This window comes from Stegodyphus dumicola, chromosome 1 (assembly GCF_044657685.1).
Source record: "Stegodyphus dumicola isolate Sdum_Otavi_A_Nest chromosome 1, ASM4465768v1".
In the NCBI taxonomy this organism is placed as follows: domain Eukaryota; kingdom Metazoa; phylum Arthropoda; class Arachnida; order Araneae; family Eresidae; genus Stegodyphus; species Stegodyphus dumicola.
The window spans coordinates 105,746,550-105,770,065 of NC_140768.1; the positions used below are offsets into that span (position 1 = coordinate 105,746,550).

General features: G+C 30.6%; 1 protein-coding gene across 2 annotated transcripts in view; it reads left to right on the top strand.

Moving 5' to 3' along the window:
* The first annotated feature begins 10,984 nt into the window (after positions 1-10,984).
* The window catches only part of LOC118189856 (ras-related protein Rab-35-like), a 33,950-nt gene continuing 21,418 nt past the window's right edge, over positions 10,985-23,516 (top strand). Inside the window, exons 1-2 of one of the 2 annotated variants that reach the window (XM_085818873.1) lie at positions 10,985-11,169; positions 22,513-22,563. In XM_085818873.1, coding sequence (XP_085674999.1) covers positions 11,118-11,169; positions 22,513-22,563 — 103 coding nt within the window. In that variant the 5' untranslated portion in view covers positions 10,985-11,117. The remainder of the gene's footprint in view (positions 11,170-22,512; positions 22,564-23,516) is intronic. The other variant, XM_085818868.1, reaches the window with a different exon arrangement.

Genomic DNA, 23,516 nt, shown 5'->3' on the forward strand with positions numbered 1-23,516 from the left:
ACAGGAGTTATTTTAACAATCGCAAAATCTTGTTTAATGCTTTTAAGGATGAGACTGCAGAGATAGAACTAGAGATTTTCATTGGTTGTCCGCAGGGCTCCTGCAGTGCTCCCCTGCTCTGGAATATCATATTAAACAAATTTCTTATTTTGGAATTCCCCAGTGATGTTAACTTTATTGCATATGCAGATGATATTGCTGTTCTGATGTATGGTGCATCATTGGAAAAACTCGAGAAATCATTTGAGAATGTTATGTTAAAACTGAAAACTGGACAATCGGCGAGGGTCTTGAATTCAACTTAGAAAAAACTTTTGCAATCATTTTCCAGCGGGCTGGGATCAAAGTGAGAGCTCCACGATTTAGATATCAAGGAAAAAGAATAAAGTTTGTTGATGTTATTAAATATTTGGGAATAAAGATTGATTGCAAGTTGACCTTCGCAGATCATTTTAAACAATTCATCCCCTGCTAAAAATGCCCCTTAGAAACCCATAAAATTTTTTTACGGGGAATTGGCCTACGGGTACCCGCAGAGCTGTACGGGTACCCGTAGGCCAAATCCTCGTAAAAACCCATAGACAGAAACCCACGTAGGCCAAATCCCCGTAAAAACCCATAGAAAGAAACCCGTACGTTTGTACGGGTACCCGTAGGCCAAATTCCTGTAAAAACCCATAAAACGAAACCCGTACGATTGTACGGGTACCCATAGGCCGAATACCCGTAAAAACCCATAGAAAGAAACCTGCACGGCTGTATAGGTACCTGTAGGGCAAATACCCGTAAAAAAAACCTGTAAACAGAAACCCGTACGACTGTACGGATACGAGTAGGTCAAATCTCTGTAGAAACCTGTAGAACTGTAGGCACTATAAACAAAATCCCAGTAAAAACCCATAGCCAAAAATCAAAACTTTATATGCATATCCATTGGCCAAATTTCCATTAAAAAAATGGATATTCCGTAGGTCTATGCCTTGTAAAAACCAGTAAACAAAAGCATGTACACCTATACAGGCACCCATACGCCAAATCCTGTAAAAACCACTACACAAAAATCCACAGACCAATAAAGGTACCTCTTGGAAAAATCGCTGCACAAAACCCATAAACAGAACCAATAGCATTATACTATAGTGGAGTATCCATACATAGAATCGTACATAGAATGGGTATCCATATACAGAATCCCTATAAAAAACAATACACAAAAATAGAACTGTAAATCAAATTTCCATAAAAACGTAAACCAGCAGAAGTACATAATTAGCACTGAACAGAACTAAATTGCGGAGAAAGCATGTAAAGTAATTTTAAATAAAACTCAATGCGAATAAATAAAAATTTTAAAATATCTAGAAGCCTACGAGCCTGTCCTTCTTAATGCACGTCAATATCTATAAACATATTACAAAATTTTAAACTACCTTTATATAATTCTGAAAATAAAATGAATAGAAAGATAATAACCAAAGTCATGATTCACAACCATCGAATGATATATGTACATGTATATATCTAAGAAAAATAAGGAATATGCAAAAGATTAAATTAGCAGCATAAAATTAATTTTCCTTCTCTATTCTAAAAACAGTTTCTTTCTGCACTGCATCATTTCGAGATTAATTCATGTCATATGACTCTTACATAATTTGATGTTGTAAAAGAAACTAAAACTCAAACAGCCAATTGTAATTTTACAGCAGTATTAACTATCAAATACGAGTAAAAATGCATCGAAAACCAAAATTAACACGGTCTTAATTAAGATTTCACTCTTAACATAACGCATTTGCTTTTTACGCTTTGTATTAGCTGGATTGCAGTCTGTCTGCAATAGGCATAAATAATGTGCCAACTTGTTTGTGGCTGCAACATATTTGCTGAAAGAAAAGTTGAATTAAATCTACCTCAACTGCCAAATTTCTTATTCATTAAGGATTAGAGTTTCAACATCTCTAAGTCATCAAAATTCTTGCTGTTCATTATGGATTCAGCTGCTTGTATTCGACTACAGAATCCATTACATATATATATAATATCATTTCATTTGATGGTTTGCGAATCATTACTTTGACTGTATATATATTATTCATTTCATTATAAATATATACATATAGTACTTTACCTCACTGCATGTATTTGTATTTCAGTTCTTTAATTGGGAAATTAAACAATTATATTTAATCACATCAGCTTGTTTAACAATTTGATACCTAATGAGAAATGTATTGCCAAAGGATGGTACTTTCTAGCATCTGCTGAAATTTTAAATTACCTACAATGCACTAAACCAAATTAAAAAACAAAACTAGAAGAAACCCAAATTTTCAGGAAGAGAAACATTATTAACAAGCAAGCAAAAAGAATACGGGACTTGCAAATTAGAAACTTAACATAGAGTTCAAATTTAGCATACTTGCTATCCCCTTAAAGCTCGCTTACCAATGATAGTAACACCCTGCAGCTTATTATGACATGCATACACATAGATGTTTTGCGTGGAAGAAAGAATGAATCCAAGAATATAATGTAGTGAAGAAATAATAATATACAAACACTGTGTCGACCCCTTATTACAATACTTTGAATGTTACCTGTATCTCTCAAAAGATAAATGAAACATGAAGATAACATATAATAAACTTAATAGTACCCAAAGTACAATAAATTATATTGTAACAAAATGAATTTTAAAAAATTTACAAGTTTCAACAAATACCAATTCTTAACACACAGTTCGGGAATTAAGAAAATATCTCATAGCGTATAATGTTTTATTCCGTATCTCACTTTTAGTGCTATATAATCTTCCACAGATTTTATATAAATAAAATCTATAACATAATGGGTATTTATAGTATATATAGTTCTTGATGTAAAAAAGATCAACTTTCGTACTGTAAAAATTCCATCTATGTGAATAAGTATGAATATACTCATATACACATAATTATACTAAATAACTAATTTAATGAAACTAAATTCCTATAGAAAAATGGGGAAAGTGTAGAATCGCCCACTGCTTGGAGTGTTTTTAAGAATTGCACATACTCGGTATCCATGTACACATCGACATATTTTCACTTAAAAAAACATCCCAGAATTGCACAAAAATGCCATTGTGCACTCCTTTTACTTTATTCATGTACACATCGACCTATTTTCACTTAAAAAGTCAAAAGAAAATTGACAAAAATCTAATTCCTTTTACTTTTGTACAAAGTGCCAAATAAATAAGTGGGCGATTCTGCCCTTTACCCGAAAAAATATATAAAAATACCATTTATCTATATATATTAATAATTTATTATTACACAAGGTTTTTCATATATCATCTCAAAGGAACATAAATTTAATTAAAGCGATGCATTATTGGAATAAATTTGAGTCAGTGTTTTAGGTACAAGTTATTTAGATTTCTATTGTAGAAAGAATACTTGAAATAATGTATAGAAATATTATTTTGAACCATAAAAATTCTCAATAGTAAAATTTAAAGTACTGAAAAGGTAGCTATTGTTTTTGACAGTAGATTATATAATATAAAAATACCTCATGCTGAGCATTTTCTGAAATTACAATGCCAAATGAAATTGATATAGTGCAGTATTTAGCAATAACTTTTTGTAAACAAATGTAGCTATATTCGCTTAATTGTAATGACAGTAATTTTAACTGCATTTGTATAAGGCTGTACAGAAGATTTATTTATATGGGTTTTCATCCGCAGAGAACAACCGGATTCCCTGTGGAAGTGCTTCCGAAAAAAATGTTTAAATATTACTCTAACTATATTTGAAAGCAATGCGATAAAAGCGCCCTTATAAGACTCATGATCTGAAAAGCTTTGGTTTTAAATGTCTCGTAAAAACGTTCAATTACTTCTGCAAAATTCATACCCACGTAAAAATTACTACACCGAAGTCAATTGATTATACAGCAAAACGTTCCTAAAACAATCAACTTCACAATTCGAGATAATGCCAGTTTCCTGTAGCCTGACAAAACTATGAATGATTTTTTAAGTTCTGTTATTTAATTATTGTCCTGACAAATGTGCCATTATCAGAGGTGGTCATTTAAGAAAATAACCACTATATGAGGTTTCAACTTAATGTAATTTTTTTCAAATAAATAATTCACTTTTTATACTCCCAAGACTAGTACATTTAATATTACATAAATCTTATTCACAAATCTATTTCTATTTCAAAAGCAATTTATGAAAAACACATTTGAAATTTTCTTCATCAAACTAATAATAATGAAAATTAAAGTATGCATAAAAATGATTATATATGTTTTAACAAAATAGCACAAAATATTTAATGTAAAAATGTGGTTCTAGTCTCATACTTGTAAAGAAAAACAGACCAAAAAGAAAAAACAATGTAAGCTATTATGATCATCCAAATTTTCACATAATTTTAGTAGTGGAAAAAAGATTCCTTAAGCTTGTATGTCTTGCCTACCCCATTCAGTAAGTAATAAACACATTAAATACTTCAATGTTTATTTCATTAATAAAACTTACCTTTTTTGCTCGCGAAATATAATTAGTACATTTTTTAAAACATGAAGAAACATTCTTTTTGCTCGGCCACATCACATTAGTCGAAAAATTGAAAATTGAATCATGCAAGATCATTTTTAAGTAAGATATGCTCAAATTTATTAGTACATAATATTCAAATGATAAAGCATCTACATGAACAAGCTTTAAAAAAGTATTTCTAAACTGTAATCAAAAAAATAAATTTTCCAAAATACAGTTTCAGTAGAATGCAAAAACTACATTTCTGCATCTGCACACTGAAACAAATTATCAAGTCTGAAATTATCACTTTTCAGTCTTTAAGCACATTGTTTTTCAGGATAAAAGTAAAGATGGAAAATCAATTTCATGCTCAGAAACTCCATTTCACAACTAGTCAGTTATCAGCAACGTTCTCTCAAACATTAGACAGGATTACACGTGCATGGCTTTAGTGGTATATTCATAGTCAGTGCTGGTATTTTATTATTTATTACTAATTTCTAAACAGTAAAACATAGTAAAATTTGTAATACAGTAAATCCTAGTAAATAATATATTGCATTACTACAACCACGAAGAAAATAACACCACCATCGCACAACAATAACTAGAGCGGCGCCGTATTGCTTGTTTGGGAGACTTCTGAGAGTGGGTGAGGGAGGGGGAATTTTTTTTCTCACGTCAGCCTTAACAGGGAGAAAAGTTTTGCGATTGTGAATGAACTTGTTCGCGTTAAAGAGATGTTGGTTGATACCGGTGTTTATTTGTAATATCAGAAATGTAAGTGCTTATGTGTGTGAATTCAGAGAACCAACTCGTAGCAAAAACCACCTCCCTAAGACGACCGCCTCTGAAAGAGACCAGTATTTCTGAAAACATAAGTATACTTTGGTATTGAATATTTCCTCTGTAAGGCGACTATTCACAAAGAAAATTCTGCAAGAGTGTCTGGTCACCTTAGAGAGATTCATTCCGTAGATGTAATCTCCCTAAGACGACCACCTCTAAAAGATAAACGTATCTCTGAGAACGTGAGTATATATTGGTATTGAGCATCACCTCTCTAAGGCGACCACTTGCAAAGATGAATTTTTATTTGCAGCTGGTCGCCTTGGAGAGACCTTGTTGTGTGTGGTGTATATGATTACTGTTATTGTTTCCGAAAAAAAAATTTTAATCAAATAAATAAGCATATTTAGTAAAAACCCTCTCTAAAACGACCACCTGCGTTTCCAGGTTACTCTGGTGGTCTTAAAGAGATCATATTTTCATTCTGTTAATTTTATTGTTTACAAGTATATTAACGTCAGATAAAAAAAAATAGCATAAACCCATATAAACCAACAGAAGATTTATTATTATATTGATACCAGTAAGAAAACCAGTAAAAGTCAATATAAACCTACACAAACCAGTACAAAGTTCTGCCATTGAATGTTGGTTGTATGGGTGTCAATTGATACCAGTAAGAAAAACCCACAGAGATCAATAGAAACCAGTAAAAGTCAATAGAGACCATCAAAAATTCTAGAGGTACCAGTAGAAAGTTTTACTGGTTTCTATGGGTCATTTTGAAACCAGTAAAAAAAAACCCACAAAGACCAACAGAAACCAGTAAAAGTCAATAAAAACCCATAAAATGTTATGGGTACCCATAAAAAGTTTTACTGGTTTCTATGGGGCATTTTTAGTAGGGTCGGCTCTCAGACGATATGTTAATGTTTTACAGGAGATCTTTTTCTAGTGAGACACTTTGTAACAAATCATGCATTCTTAAAGATATTTTGAATAATGTAATTATCTCTAGAGTTTTCTATGGAATTGGTGCCTGGGGATCCAGAGCCGGGGATTTGGTCAGGTTGAGGAACAAACTCGATGCGATGCAGAGGAGCTGGTGCTTAATGATTACAAGATGTTTCCGTACTGTCTCAACTGAGGTGCTCTGCGTTCTAGCCGGCACGCTGCCTCTTTCAATTTTATATAAATTATATTTTGAAAAATTTTTGTTCAGAACTGGTAGACTTGATTTTAAATTGTATAAAGATATTTTGACTACAAGGCATATGTTTGAAAGAATTAATAATATTTTGGTACATCCTTCTGATTTATGTGTTTTTGAATTTGATTGTAAACTCCCAATAATTGGAGAATTGGATATTTATAGTGACGGGTCCAGGCAAGAGGATAAATTGGGTGCAGCATTTGTGATTTATCATTATGGAACTGAAATTGAAAATAAAAAATATAAGCTTAATAATTATAATTCTGTATTTCAATCGGAATGCTGTGCTTTACTTAAAGCCCTTCAGTGGGTTAAGAAAAATTTGACTTGTGTTAATTCTATTCATATATATACTGATTGCATGTCTTTGCTTCAATCCTTGACCTCGGCCCGTCCTACTAATTTATTAATATTTGATATTAAATGTCTATTGAAATTTTTGATGCAGAATATGTGCATTCATTTACACAGGATAAAACCCCATGTTGGCTTTGTTGGAAATGAAAGGGCCGACGTGCTGGCTAAAGAGGCGACCACTAATGATGATTGTGAATATAATAGAAATTTCTAGTTCGAGAAGTTATGCAATTAGAAACATGAAAAATTTTTATAATGATATTTGGAATACTAGATGGAATGAATCAGAGAGGTGCGTGGGTCTTTTGAAGTCTATTAAAATTCAAAATGGTATGCGACCAATTAGTAATATTGATTTGAACCAGTTTTTAACTGGGCATGGAAGATTTCCCGTGTGCCTCTCCAGATTTAATTTACAAAATTCAGACTTGTGTAGTCATTGCCATCAAGTTGGTAACGCAGATCACTTCTTGAATCATTATTCCTTATTGGAAAATTTGAGAAAGAAATGTTTGGGAGATAAGTCATGGAACTTAGAAATCTTAAAAACATATTCTAAATGTGCAATGGATTTGATTAATTCTAATAGAGTTGAATTTGGAATATTTGTTTAGTATTGTGTATATTTATCTTTTGATTATATGTATTATATTCTCAGTTATGAGTATTTATAGGTTTACTACGAAAATTTTGAAGTTTTTCTGTGTACTGTTTTATTTAATGCATTGTGGATGTTTTGTACATGCGGTATTTTGAGGAGATGCAGTTGATTGTTGCATGGATATGGCCTTGCAAATGTTGAGAATCCTGATGGATTACCAGATTTAAATTATCAAAATTAATGGAGAATCTTGATGGATTACCAGATTTAAATTATCAAAATTAATGGTGGTTTTGAGTTTTAGGATTTTTATTTTTTAATTTTAAATTTTATGGAATTTTTATATTTTTTCTTAAATTTTTCATTGTAGTTTTTGATTTTAAAATGTTCTGAAATTTTAAAGTTTTAAAATTTTTCTTATATTCTGTTCTTAATGGAGTAGTTACTAGGGTTTTGGTATGATGCATGGCAGTCTTAAATTTTTCCAGTTTTGGTTATTGGCAGTCCTGGAGCTTCTTTTCTATGATTATTAAAGATAATTAATACATTTGAATTCAGTTGGTGGTACGACTATTAAAGTAATTTTTTTAAATAAATTAATAGTTTAAATAGAATTATGAATATACAAATAATATGCTATTAAAGTAATACTGTAGGGAATTCGGTTTGACCTTCTGTAGGTTATTTAAATTGGGAATTCCTCGATGGCTTTGGACCGCCTGTGCCTCTTTCGAAAATTCATGTGAATGAATATTTCTTGAAAGTTTCCGCCACTCTATTTGCTCGTGGGGTTTTTAATTGTTTTTGGATTTTGAATGTTTGGTGTTGTGCTTCATTGTTTATATTTCTCTTCTTTATTTTTAGTTCGTTAATTAACCTACAATTATTTTTAGTTAATTAGCTTCTTTTTCTCTCTTCTTTCCTTTTGTGGTCTTGAGGGGGTCGACCCTTTATAATCATATGGTCCAATGGGACTAGGAGGATTGGGTCTTCCCTGTAATATGACTATTATGACCTCCTTGCCCCCCCTCGCTACGCCACTGAGGAATTTTGACTCATTGAACATTATAACACTGAAGAGCTCTTCAGAAATTGTGACCCAGCAAGCAGTATAACGCATAGGTCTTCGAAATAGATACACGGGGATGTCATACTATCAAAAATGTTCATCACTTCCGTTTAAGAAAGAAGAATGCTGGTGACGCATCTTCCATGATGCAGAGGGAAACCCGCACTAAGGCGCTTTTCTCAGACTATGCAGGACTCATATAATTTTTAGTCGATATTCTGGGACTTAATATCTTTTGAAAAGGGTGTTTAACCCCTATGGCTACCTGTCGATGACCGTAGATCATGTATATCCTTATTATTATGGACTTCTTCCGTGGTCTCTGACTAACAAATGTTCTGAGGAACAAGAATGTGACATTTTCATACTAAATTGGATGGTACAGTTTCGATTCTAAAGCCCATCCGGTGTTGATGAGTTCATTTGAATAATCATCGTCAGATCAGTTACATTAGTGCACTCAGAGAACTGCTTAATATTGTACTGCTCTCCCAATTGATATGGGTGTGTCTGGCTACCTTCCATTACCTCACTGAGTTCACGTGCATTGAAACTTACCTAACATCTTGAGGCCTCTAGATGATTGTTCCTTTTTAAGTTAGTGACTATAATTCAGAATTATTCGTAAATCTATGAAATATTTTTAAAAATTCATGATAAAGGAACTATTGAACTGATGTCACATGTATTACACTAAAAAAGTAAATCCACCATATTTTGTTACATATTTCGCAAATGCTCAAAGTATTGAAATGGTACTTTAGCTGAGTGGATATTTATGCGATAATTTTTCCAAGTGCGTGTCAGTATATCCCACTCCCCCGGGGCTGCTTGATAATGCGATTGAAAAACCAATTCATATAGCTGAGAAGAGAGGCACATTGACAAAATCCTTAAGAAATACCCACACGAAAACGTCACAAATATATATATGCGAAGTCAAGGCATTTATCGACCATCACCTTATCCTATCTGCCTTATCCAAATTAGCCGGAAATTTCGGGTGAATTACTCTCTGAAATGGTCTCTACTTTTGACACAAATATTTACTAAGAAATAATGGTCACTATGGTAGTGAGCTGGACAACTATTTTGAAAAAGACATTCATCAGCTTATTTATCGAATAATGGTATCAGTTAGGTTTCCAGCATACTAAAGAAATTCTTCCGGGTGATGTCTACCGTAACAGCAGAGGTGAACTCATTCAGTGTTTGCAAAATACATGAAAAAGTGAGTTTACCTTTATTTTAGATCAATAAAATTCGGAAACATTTACGTAATTTATCTGTTAGGAATTTTTTAAATGTTTCATTGACTTATGAATAAATCTGTATTCTGTGGTGAATCTGAGTAAAGTCTGTAATATTTAGCACGGATTTTCAGATACTATGTAATGCAGTATTCGCAATTTTCAGCCATCTTATTCGTAGACCGTATAATTCACTTTTATTACTTTCGTCTTTTTGTTTTACCGATGCTCTTCACTTGATACAGAATAAAAGGAGGCGCTGCTTTCTGATTGAGGTTGTTTAGTTATATTTGAATTTGTCGTTGGAACTATTGCTGTAGTGTATCTTCTCATATTGTTGTCATTGATTTGCATTGTCTTGGGTCCTCCTTGAAAGCTATGATCGCTCGTCACGTTTTGCGAACTTGGATTGTCTTGCTTCTTTTGCTACTTCTCTTCTTCCCTTTTTCTCCGTTTTCTCATCTGAGATTTTCTCCACGTCCGTATTTCTTTATGTCAAGTGCCCTTGGCCTTTAATTCTGGAACCGGCAACATTGCTCTTCGCAATAGCTCGGTCAATTATAGAGTCTAAGTAAGTGAAACTCAAATTCACTATATGTTCTTAGTAACATTCTGACGGTTTCCATTTATCCACTCTGCCTTTGGGACTTTCTTATCTTTCACTTTTCTTTTATTTTTCAAATAAATGGGAAGACCCTGTATTAAAAATTTTAAAATGTACCAATAAAAATAAATCATTACCTACGAAGCTTAGATTATTTACAATATATTTTCAATAATATTCAATTAAGTTTCTACTATTTGAAGTCATATTTTTCTACCACAAGCCGTATCAGATTCTTTTAATAACAAGAAATGAAGTTATGCGCTCCCTGATGCTCAAAATCATGTGATTTATAAAAGAAATAAAAACAAGCCATAAATGCTGCTTATTACTTCACATTAAAAGTTACCGTATAATTCATTTTGTTTCTTTAGGTTACGCAAATTGCCCCAGTTATATACATGCAATTTTCGGAGGACATAAGAAAGCATTTTCCTTTATCAACTTCATTGTTTTCAATGCACATTGCTTTCTTTTGAATTCATTACAACCATTTTTTATTTTACGCACGTATTAAGCCCCCTTAAAACAATTTGAAGTGAAATAATGAAAAGAAATATTAATTTTCTAATAACAATGGCAACATAGGAGGATGATAACGATTTTTGATTAATATTTACTGAAATTCTTGCTGTTTACAAAAAGAATTACTGGATTTAAAAAATATTTTAAAAATTTATTTCCACGTGTAATGGCTCGCGATTATGATCATTTGTTCAAATTACTTATAATAGGCGACAGCGGTACATAAAATTTGTTTCTTACTTCTGAAAACTGTTTTTAGTTCAGTGCTTCGATATGTTGCACATTTATGTATTTCCCACATTTTTATTAGTATATTTATTTTTTTTTAAATGCTGTGTTTTAAGTCAGTGCTTGAAGTTGTTTACTATAAAATTCTTTTAAATTCTTACTGCAAGTTTTTCGTTAAAGTATTTGCATTTAAATTAAGCAAGCATACGGAGACTTTGTTATCTATATTTTCTGTTCTAATGTTTTTGTAATGGAGTTGTTCAGTAATATCTCTTTCACTTTTAAAATGAAGATGCTTTGTGCTTTTTATGTTCTCAAGAATGCTCTCCGAAATATTAGCATATTTTAGAAGTCGTATAATCATTATATACTACCCTTAATATGAAGAATTGATTTTTGCTTAAGGAAGAGAGTTACTTAAAAATGTTAATATTTGAGTGTAATATCATGTGTTAGTTTCGAAAATTCGACTTCGGGTTTCCTCTTACTTTTTAAATAACATTTAGTTATTTAAAGTGTTTATTAAAAGCTTGTTATGTGCAATGTGTCATTAAAATTTTTGTGAACTGTAAGGCTGTACCTTCCTAGTCAGAATAAATAAGTGATATAAATAGTTATAATTTTAAACTATGAATAATGATTCCCCCCCCTTAGGAAGTGTATAGTTGTATTCTTCCTCTTAACTTCCTCTGAAACTCCTTAATTGTTTAATGCACAACAAATCTGAGGTTTACTTGACAGAAATTTCGGATTAATTTTTGTATAGTGTACACTGCACCCCCCCAAAAAAAAGGGTAACAGTTCTATATCTCCTGTTCTACTGGTCCAATTAACGAAATTCAAATTGTGTATTTCATGTCTCGAAAGCACGGATTAGGATATGTATTAGATTTATATATAGCATTATTCTAATATAGGTATTTTGGTAAATCGGACTTTTTCTGAAACGACATGTCAATTTTTTCCATATTTAGATTCTCTGATTCAAATTATGCCAAAATGCTAAGTTTTGTAAAAATCGCATGAGTAGTTTTTCAAAAATTAGCTCTCAAAATTTTGGCTCCTCAATATTAATTGAATTTGATATATATTTATTAATATCTCTTTTGTATTAAACTTACTTCATTCCATCTTCCAGAATGTAAAATTTAGGCTTAATCCAAATATAATTCGCACATTTTTTATGATTTATTTTTTAAATTTGTATTTTAAAATATTTTTTATAAATTTTTCAAAAAAACTTTTGTATTATAACCTATAAAATTTTTAACATCATCTTAAAGTAAATGTATTTCTAGGCAGCCTTGCACAAAATTAGAGTTTTTGTATTCAGAATTTCCTAGGATATACTTGAATTTACATATTTGCATGTTTTGAAATTTGGCATATTTGTTATAAGCGATAATAACGCCAAATGTGGTTTATGCACTTTGTTGAAATTACTTGAAATAATGAGCAATGCCGTTAACCGAAAAAAATGCACCAAGTTAAATATTTGAATTTCTCTAAATTTGGCACCAAATTTTACAAAATTTAGTATTTAGGCATAATTTGAGTCGTAGAATCAAAATATGAAAAACAATTGGCATGTCATTTCAGAAAAAGTCTGATTTTGTGTCAAAATACCTATGTTACAATGATGCTATATATAAATCTAAGCTAGAGTGCAGAATCGCCCACTTATTTGATTGGCGTTTGTTTGGAGCTTTTTACAAGAGTAAGAAGAATTCGATTTTTGTCAATTTTCTTTGACTTTGTAAGTGAAAATAGGTCAATGTGTACATGGATTAAGTCAAGGGAGTGCGCAATACCATTTTTGTGCCATTGTGGGATTTTTTTTTAAGTGAAAATAGGTCGATGTGTACATGGATACCGAGTATGTGCAATTCATAAAAACGCGCCAGGCAATGGGCGATTCTGCACTTTTCCCTAAATCTGATCTATATCCGAAGTCATGCTTTGAAGACATGAAAACCACAGTTTGAATTTCGTCAATTGGCCCAGTAGAACGAGAGATATAGAACTGTCCTTTTTTTTATGCAATGTATATGTACACTGCTCAAAAAAAAAATGGGACAGTCCTATATCTCCCGATCTACTGAGCCGATTAACATTCAAATTGTGTTCTTCATGTCTCGAAAGCGCGACTTAGGATATATATTAGATTTATATATAGCACTATTCTAACATAGGTATTTTGACACAAAATCGGACTTTTTCTGAAATAACATACCAATTTTTTTACATATTTCGATTCTACGACTCAAATTATGCCTAAATATGAAATTTTGTAAAATTTGGAGCGAAATTTACGGAGAAATTCGCAAATTTATGTTGGCACTTTTTTGTCAGTTTGCGCCAAGAATACTTCACTTGGCGAACTTCTTAATATATGGCAACCTAGTTTCCTTAGGAAAAAAAGTCACCATCGTTCCTTTTTTCCAAATAATATTCTTTATATTATATTTTTAATTATAACTTAGTATTTTAAGTAATTTTTTCTTTTTCGAATTTCATTTTAATTGTTTAAGTTGCACGTTTTTTTTTCTTTTTTCTTTTTTTTTTCTTCCGAATAACTGTTTTAAAAATTTCTTTTTATCTATTCGAACTGCGTAAATAAAGGTGCAGCGTTTATTTTTTTTTCAAATAGTTTTCTTTATATATATATTTCGTCATAGCTATTATTTTAGGTCATTTTTAAATTTTTATACTTTTATTTTAATTGTTTGTGTTGCATTGTCTCTTCATATAATTGTTTCAAAATTTTCTATTTATTCCTTCGAACTGAGCATTTTAAATATATTTATTAATATCAATTTTCCAGAATTTTATTTTATTTATTTGAACTGCGTTTTTTTCGGAAGAATACTTTGTAACCCAGACTACGATGCGTTTGAAAACTGCATACTATATTAAAAGAGAAAATACAGTAAAGCACAGTTTTACACGCCTTTCAATGTTCCGTTCAGAAAAAATATATATAAATAAAAGAGATGTATAACCGATATTTTAAGTTAGGATGATTTGCATACACTGCTTTAAACAGTTTTATCATTGTGCCCATTGCTTTACACAATTTTATCCTACATTTGGTTTCTTAAAATGTTATTAATATTTTAGTCAAGCCCACCAGCGGCCGAGCGGTAAAGTCGCTGAACACTGGTAGTTCGGTCCGAGGTTCGAATCCCGCGAACGGGCTGGCTGCATGGGCGTTTTCATGGTTTTCCCCATGTGTAATGTGTATACGAGCCAGTTTCCCTTAGAAAGTCCTCCACGAAGGCATTCCTCCCTTTAGGCAGATAGCCCTCGTGTGCTTTGCCATAATTAAATAATCCAATCAAATCCTTAATTAAATATAATTGATTTGTAAATTCTACTAGAACTGACGGTAAGAATTGAAGTGGAAATAAGTAATATGGTTTGCAATCTTGATTAATATAAAATTAAAAATATTTGCATAGAAAAATGCTTGCATTCAGATAGAAAGTTTTTTGAAATATTTGCAATTACTTTATAAGAAGGATTTATTAATAACCGTAATAATTACTTATTATATTACTGATGATTAGGATTCAGTTCTTGACAATTACATTTTAAATTAGAATTTTAAGGATATAATGAAAATATGCTACGCACAAAAATACATTTTAGGATAAAAAATGAGTTGATTTTTTATGTTTTAAAACTTCTTAAATTCATTTAGTAAACATCGTATCCTCGTTGTTTATTGAATCCAGAATGTTGGTGTCGTTTATATAATTATTCTTACTTGTCCACAGAATCTGCTGACTTATCCAGCCATTAAGTAGCTGCAGATCATTTCTACATAACCATTGAACTTCCATTAATTCAGTCTCTAGAGGGTTGTATGTTTATATCATAATTTGACTTTTATAAAAAATGATTATTCTAAATATTATGTTTCTATAAAAATATATTGTGCTTTAAAAATATGGATAATAGTATCAGCCGCTCTTTCAGCCATTTCAAAATCAACAGTTTGTTTAGAAATAAATTATGCAGTTAATGTCATAAAATTCAAATAAATATCAAACGAAAATTCTCAGTTTTAGACAATTCAATTTAAACGAAGTAAAGTAGCAGACGATAAAACGCCGAAGGTAAAAATTTACTCTTACAAAAACTTGCTCTTAAATTTAAAAAAAAAAGAAAAGATACGAGAGAAATTTAAAAAAAAATAGTTAAAAATTTGAATAATATCATCTATAATTTAAAAAAATAGCCTTTCATATAGTATTAATAAATATTTATTACGTATCATTGAGGGAAAAAATGTCATATAATTAATTCTCCGTAAAATTTTACTTGAAGTTTAAGGTTAAAAATAGCTGTGGCAATTCCGTGTAACAAAAATCCATAGACCACATTTGGCGTTATTATCGCTCAAAAAAAAGGTGCCAAATTTCAAAACGCGAAATTATGTAAATTCGTGTGTATCTTAGAAAATTTTGAATAAAAAAGTCTAATTTTTTGCAGATATGCTTAAAAATACACCTACTTTAAGATGATGGTAAAAATTTTATAGGTTATAATTCAAAATTTTTTTCGAAAAATCTATAGAAATTATTTAAAAATAGAAATTAAAAAAATAAAACGCAAAAAATGGGTAAATTTTATTTGGAATGAACCAAAATTTCGAAATGTGAGAGAAAAAATCAAAAAAGTTTAATAAAAAAAGAGATATTAATAAATATTTGCCAAATTCAATTAACATTGAGGAGCTAATATTTTAAAAACTATTCGTACGATTTTTACAAAACTTGGTATTCTGGCATAATTTGAGTCATAGAATCGAAATATGTAAAAAAATTGGTATGTTATTTCAGAAAAAGTCCGATTTTGTGTCAAAATACCTATGTTAGAATAGTACTATATATAAATCTAATATATATCCTAAGTCGCGCTATCGAGACATGAAACACGTAGTTTGAATTTTGTCAATTGGCCCAGTAGAACGGGAGATATAGCACTGTCCCATTTTTTTTTTTTTTGAGCAGTGTACATACATTTTTTTAATCCGGGCACAATAACAGAAGAGTACCAGTATCGTATTTAACCTAGGAGTACATGCAAAAAAGACTTTTTGAAAATGACATAATTTTTTAGTGTATTAAATAACACTATGTATAATATAATACACTGACATAATTTTCAATGAATATTTATAAATAGTAGAGTTTCTTTGTTTCTGTTGAATATGTAAGTTGGCTGCCACCAAATCATGAAAGTTAGTAGATATCCCACCAAAATTGCATCAGGTGTTCTTGTGGAATTTTGAATGAATTGGCCCTTTTGGCTGATCTTTGGAATATGGTAACTGGTAGTTTGGCGACATTTTGGAGGCGATAAAGGTTACTTACTACCTAGGGCTTTGGTAATAATGTGAGCCGTACTTAGTTCCGATTACGCATTATTTTGTGTGAGGGAAATGAGAGATCATGAGATATGTCGTGATATTAATGGACGAATTACGGTTCTTTAATCGGAAAAGGGGGGGGGGAATTTGGAAAAATATCTGTGGCAGTATATTATTTTGTATTAAGCTTCTTTGTGTGTTGTGTGAAGTAGTGTTGAATACTTTTCGGATTGTATGGCGCTGTCTAATATTATTTTAAAGATCCGGAAACAGGTGCACATACCAATACAATAGAGGGCACGTGGAGTGCTATAAAAAGCACCATTCCGAGGCATTGTGATAAAATACAGCACGTAATCTTACGTGCTAATCGCGGCATTAAGTGGAACATGGAACAACATTGTGATAAAGAGAATTTTGCTTTTTATTTAGCGGAGGAAGTGTGGAAGAAAAATTCGCAGAAAAAATCTTTCAATAATTTTATTGAATCAATAATAAAACTGTATCCACCATGTAAGCAAGATTCTGAAGAAGATTAGGTCAGTTAGTATTTTTAATTATTTGAGGATATTATTTTTATGCATTGTTCTAAATGTAAGGTGGAAGTAAAGTAATTTGGTATTATTGGAAAATTGTTATTAGGAATGATTTAGTTTAAAGTAATTAGGATTGTAAGCTAATTTTTATTAATTTAATATATGTGCTTATTTATATTTTAAGTAGTGTTTTTGAATTTAATTATATTTTAATTAAATGATAGTTATTTTGTGAATTATATGTTTGTAGAATTTGGTATATGTTAGAGTGGAAGTAAACGTGCATGGAAATAATTTAAATATTTGACACTTAAGTATTTGTAACCATTTGTAATGTTTGCGGTATGAATTAGTTGGTGACGTTTGTAATATAATAGATAATGTAGAGGTAAAAGTTTTTGGATATTTTATTTATTTTATACGTGGAAATGTTCATATTTGGAAAGGGTATATACTTTTTCGCGATCAGGTAATTTCATATATGTTCTTTTTACCGGGTTTAAAGTTTCAGAAAATTGTCATGCATTTTCGTGAAATTTTTCTAATTTATGAGAAAAAAGCAGTATACATGGATATAGTGAAGAGTGTGCGCAATGCCATTTTTGTGCAATTCTGGGATGTTTTTTTAAGTAAAAATAAGTCGACGTGTACATGGTTTAGTGATATTTTAATTAAATTATAGTTATTTTGTGAATTTTATGTTTGTAGGAATTTGGTATACATTTAAGTTGAAGTAAACGTGTATGGAAATAATTTAAATATTTGACACTAAGTATTTGTAATGTTTGCGGTGTGAATTCGTTGGTGACGTTTATAATATAATAGATAATTTAGAGGTAAAAGTTTTTGGATATTTTATTTATTTTATACGTCAAAATGTTCATATTTGGAAAGGGTATATACTTTTTCGCGATCAGGTAATTTCATATATGTGCTTTTTACCGGGTTTAAAGATTCAGAAAATTGTCATGTATTTTCGTGAAATTTTTCTAATTTATGAGAAAAAAGCAGTGTACATGGATATAGTGAAGAGTGTGTGCAATGCCATTTTTGTAAAATTCTGGGATGTTTTTTTAAGTAAAAATAAGTCAACTTGTACATGGTTTATGTGTATGTGTTATTCTGAAAAACACGCAAGGAGTTTGCTATTGTGCACTTTTTCCCAATTTTGCAGTGAATATTTGTCATGATTAAGCAGTTTTGTTAGATAAACTATCCAGCATAAGTGTAATTCGGCTAGTAGATTGTTGGAAAAAGTGTGAGTAAATAAAAAGAAAAGAAACATGTCTTTACTTTGTGAAGACAAAATGGCGGCGGAAAAAAAAAAAAAAATAGAAGGTTGCTGTAGCAGAGTTGGTCGCCAAATTTTCGCCAAAAAATCGCCAAGTTACCATAATCCAAAGATCACCCGATTTTTTTTATTTAATAAATAGTTAGTATTCAATCCATTTCATTTTTATGCTTTGTAAAAAGGCTTTTGTTGATTTCTCTTGTTTGGGTATGCTATCTAATTAGTTTTACCACACACTTTGTTTAGAATGCTTTGAGTGCAAATTTTCTGCAGGTAATTGTTTCACTTATTACTGTTTTGTTGGCCATATTCAGCATATTCATTAATTCACAGTATTTGTGTGTGTGTTAGGATTATATGTAGACAGCAGGTTCTAATTTTAATCATTTTTTTTTTTTTTTTTTTCCAAAATGCTAGAGTAAAAAAGGGTAACAGTAATTTATATCCTTGTTCATAAAAATGAAACAAGGCATATCAAGAATCATTTGAGATTGTATCAGACGAAAGCACAGATGTTATGAGTGAGTTGTGATAACATTCTTTCCCATAATTGCTACTTTGTGATGGTTTCATAACTGACAGGATAATATGTAAGTGCCATTTCTTTTACTGCAATGGTACCAAAGTTATGGCGGCTTCCTCAGAGATCATGTTCTTTAAAGAGGAAAAGTCAGGATGAAAATTTTTTTTCATTGTTTAACTCAGTTTGTTTTCCTGGATGTTCAGAATAGTGTTATATCTGAAAGTAATTACTTAACTGAATCGTAGGTAAAAATAGAGGTTTTAACATTAAGAAAACTAGATGGTTGAATAAGAAATTTTAGACTAATTAATAACTTTCTGAAAAATACGTGTAGTGCACTATGTAGACATTTAAATGGAAGAAATATTCATACTAGTGAAATTCTAAAAAACGTCCCATATCAAAAATAAATAAATACTTTCATTAATTTAATTAATGTAAGCGTAGCTTCAGACATCATTTCTTAGGTATGCAAAAGATTTTGGAATAGCAAATGGCAGATGCTTAGTAAATAAAATAATAGTGGTTGAAATGGTTATGTGAATATCTTATAAATATGCTATTTTTAAAATGAGTGTAAAAAATTTTTAAATCTGTATTATTAAATATTTAAGAATCTTTCTGTATGTACATATATTTGTTGCATTATTTTGTGTTTTGGGAAAACGTGAAAACTTTGATTAAGTAACTCAATTTAAAAGCTGTATGTTATTACTTAGCAAAGTGTAAGATACAGAGGCTGTTCACATGCTTTTTAGGAGATTTTGGTTTGTTGTAAAAGAAAAAAAAATCTTCTGCTTAGAAATTTTTTTAACTGCTATGTTTTTGATAGTATAAATTATCATCTGCTACTTGACAGCTTTGTTTTCATGCAAAATGTTGCTTTTAAAGAAGTAATCGATGGAAGGCTATATTTGTGTACTTTCCAAAAAAAATTATTCTTATCTAGTTATTAAAAAATGTTGTGAAAGCCATGGTTTTTCAATATCTAAAGCTATGATAGGTAATATTGTTAACAGCAAAAAATGACAAAATTTACCTTCAAGTAGAAACATTGTTCCAAATACGTATCCAAGGGGGAAAATGGAATGTGTGGAATGTTTCAAAAGTAAGATATTTTATGGTAAAAGAAAATCTGCCAAGTCAAAGAACAGTTGCAAAATTATTAAAATGATCAGTATCAACTGTAAACAAAGTGATTAATGCTGATTTTAATCTTAAAAAGACAAAAACATAACGTGCACCATCTTTCTCCACCACATATCTGAGAACGTGCTGCAGAATTCTTTATGAGAACCATATATCTAGACAAAAAACGGAAAAATATTGCCACAATATATGAATCTTGGGTGTACTTAAATGACTGCAGTAAAAAGAGATCCATTTATTGTCATGAAAGAGTAGAAATTGTAGATTATATATATTTCAAGGAATCTAAAGAAGTTTTTCTAAGGGATTTATGGTTCTTGCTGGTTTTTCATGTAATGGCAAATTAAAAGTAAAGAGAGTGGAGAAAAATATTAAGATCAACTCCACGTATTACCAAAAACATTTTTCACCCAATTTTCAAATATGAAATACAGTCAAAAGTCATTAATTCGGACACCCATAATCTGGACCTCAAAGCTACAAACTTTCTGCGCATGCGCATAGGCGTTTACACGTGTGCGTAAGACCTTTACGGCTGCGAATATGCGTGTGCGGATGCGCATAATACGCTTACAGATGCGCATTTAATGTATAACGAATAGTATAAGCTAAGCTAAAATTATCCAATTTAGGTAATGTTGCAGATTGCGTTGTTCCTTAATCTTTGAATTGGATCCGGCTTATTATTTTTTGCAGACTGTCAGAGCAATTTTATAAAAGTAAGCTTGAACTTTTGATTATGTCAAATAGAATTTTTGATATATATTTACTAATATGTAAAGGATCTACAAAGCGAAATTCGAAGTCCATTAAACAGAAAGTAGAATTGCTGCAAAAAATGGATAAAGGATTTTGATTATCTAATCATTCCAAAATATGTTTATCAATTTCACGCTGCTTTGTGGAGGGAAGGATACGACGCGGTGCGCAATGAATTGGAAGTTGATCTGTCAGCACTATCCTTATCTTCAGGGCAGATGTTTTTATTTTATTTGGCTCATAATTCCTTACTAAATGTAGTATTTCATCTCGATGTACTTCGTCTTTGATATGATTTAAATCAAGTTCCTCGTCATTATAATTTGCTTCCGATAGTGAAGAAAGTGACACAGAGGTTATTGAAAATAAAAAAATTTCGATTGACAAATTAGTCTGCATTTTCGACACAGCAATTATAGGACTTGAACAACGGAACTTTGTAACTGAACAAGAAATTATGTCTGTTTAATAGAATTAAAGAGAAAGTATTATCACATGAAATGAAGCAACTTAAACAACTTACATTGAAAGAAATGTTTAATAAAGTAAACAAATATTAAGCTTTTTCTTTTTGTAAATTTTGATACCCTTTAGATCATAATTGTTCTTTATTTCATAAATTACGGTTTCATATTTTTAATTTTATAATTTCTGCGTGCCATCTTACCAGATTTAAACTGATGATCTATAATCCGGAAAAATTGATAATCCGGAATCGCTGAAGTCCCGACAAGTCCGGATTAACGACTTTTGACTGTATCTTCTCTTTACACACAGTATGAGCAGTCAGAACTGCATTAAGACAAAGCAAGCAGTGGCATGTCAAAATCTGTTAATTCACTGGAAAAAGTGGAAGAGGAAGTGGATATCAATGCCGTACCCTTCACTCATATCCCTTCAAAATCTCCTTATACCATAGATTTTTGGGCTTTTAGATTTTTTAAAAAGCAAATTTTTCGTATGTCGATAAACCTCAGACTTTGGAAAGCTGTTCGAGAGCAATGGAATAAAATACCTCTTCTGATACTACAAAAGGCTTTATTTTATGGTGTACAAAAATAGTGAAGAATAAGGTTTATCAAACAGAATGTTTAAAACATAAAAATTTTAGGCAAAATATTTCTATAATTACAATGAAAATTGTTTAAAAAAATGTGAGAACAATCTCTGTAGTTATGTTTCAATTTTAATCAGAAAGCTTAGTGATCTAAAAGAAATGTGTTGCATCTCAGCAAAACACAAGATATTTGTCTAAAACATTTAGTGATTTCAATGTGCTGTCATTATCTGAAAAAAAAATATCTTCATGTTTCACATGCCAGCACAGCGCATTCTACAAAATGTGAGATATTTCAATTTTTAAAATTTATTCTGTCTGTAATTGATAAACAAACTCATTTAAAAGCAATAAATGCCGTTCTTCATCACTGTTATTACTAATTTTAACTAATCATTAAAATCATTTTATATTTTTTCTTTTTTATAAAAAATATTTCAGGTTCAGTAATGTGGCATACCTATTTAAGGTTAATTATAATAATAATTACCTCTCATTTTATATATATGGTATGTAAAGTTTCTGAAACAGAGAAATTCTTTAGTGAAATACATTCATGAAAATTTTATGTACTGTTGATCTATGCCGTTACTTTATAATATAAATTAATATGTTCTTCATATTATTTTATTTTATTTCAGGTGTAGGAAAGAGCAGTCTATTGCTTCGTTTTGCAGATAACACTTTCACTGGTAAATATTTTGGTTTCTTTATCAGTTGTGGAATCTTTGTTAACTTTTTCACAAAATTAAATTTTAAAAGAGGTGATATTTCCATGATATTGCTTCCAAGGGATTGTGGTAATGCAATTGTTGACACATTATCATTTTGCAATTTATGAATGTTTAAGAAACTGGAGTTTTAATTTAAGTAATATAATACACTCTGCACACACAGAATTAAAAAAAAAAAAAAAAAAAAAAAAGGAAAAAGGGAGACATTTATCTAACTTTCATTCTTCTGGACTGATTAACAAAATTTAGTTTGTGTTTTTCATGTCTCAAAAGTATGACTTAAGATATATATTATATTTATATATAGCATTGTTCTAACATCGATGTAAAGTGGCTGGGTACTGGTAGTTCGGTCCAAGGTTCGAATCCGCGAGTGGACTGGCAGCGTAGGCATGTTCGTGGGTTTCCCCATGTGTAATGTGTATACGAGCCAGTTTCCCTTAGAAAGTCCTCCACGAAGGCATCCCTTCCCTTAGGCAGATAGCCCTAGTGTGCTTTTCCATAATTAAATAAACCAACTAATATGGATGTTTCGACATGAAATTGGACTTTTTTTGAAATGACATGCCGATAATTTTCCGTATTTTGATTCTGCAACTCAAATTATGCCCAAATATTTAATTTTATACAATTTGGTGAGAAATTAAAAATTTTATCTTGGCACACTTTTTTCAATTTGTGCCAAGAATAATTAATTTGGCGAAATTCTTAATTTAAGGTAACTATTTCCCTTTCATTGTGCACGAGCAGAAAGAAAGGTGCATCGTTCATATTTTCAAATAATTTTAGCAAAGTGTATGTACCACATTTGGCATTATTATCATTTATAACAAATATTCTGAATTTCGAAACACCCCTATATATAAATTCACGTATGAAAATTGTGAATACAAATCTTTTAATTTTTTGCA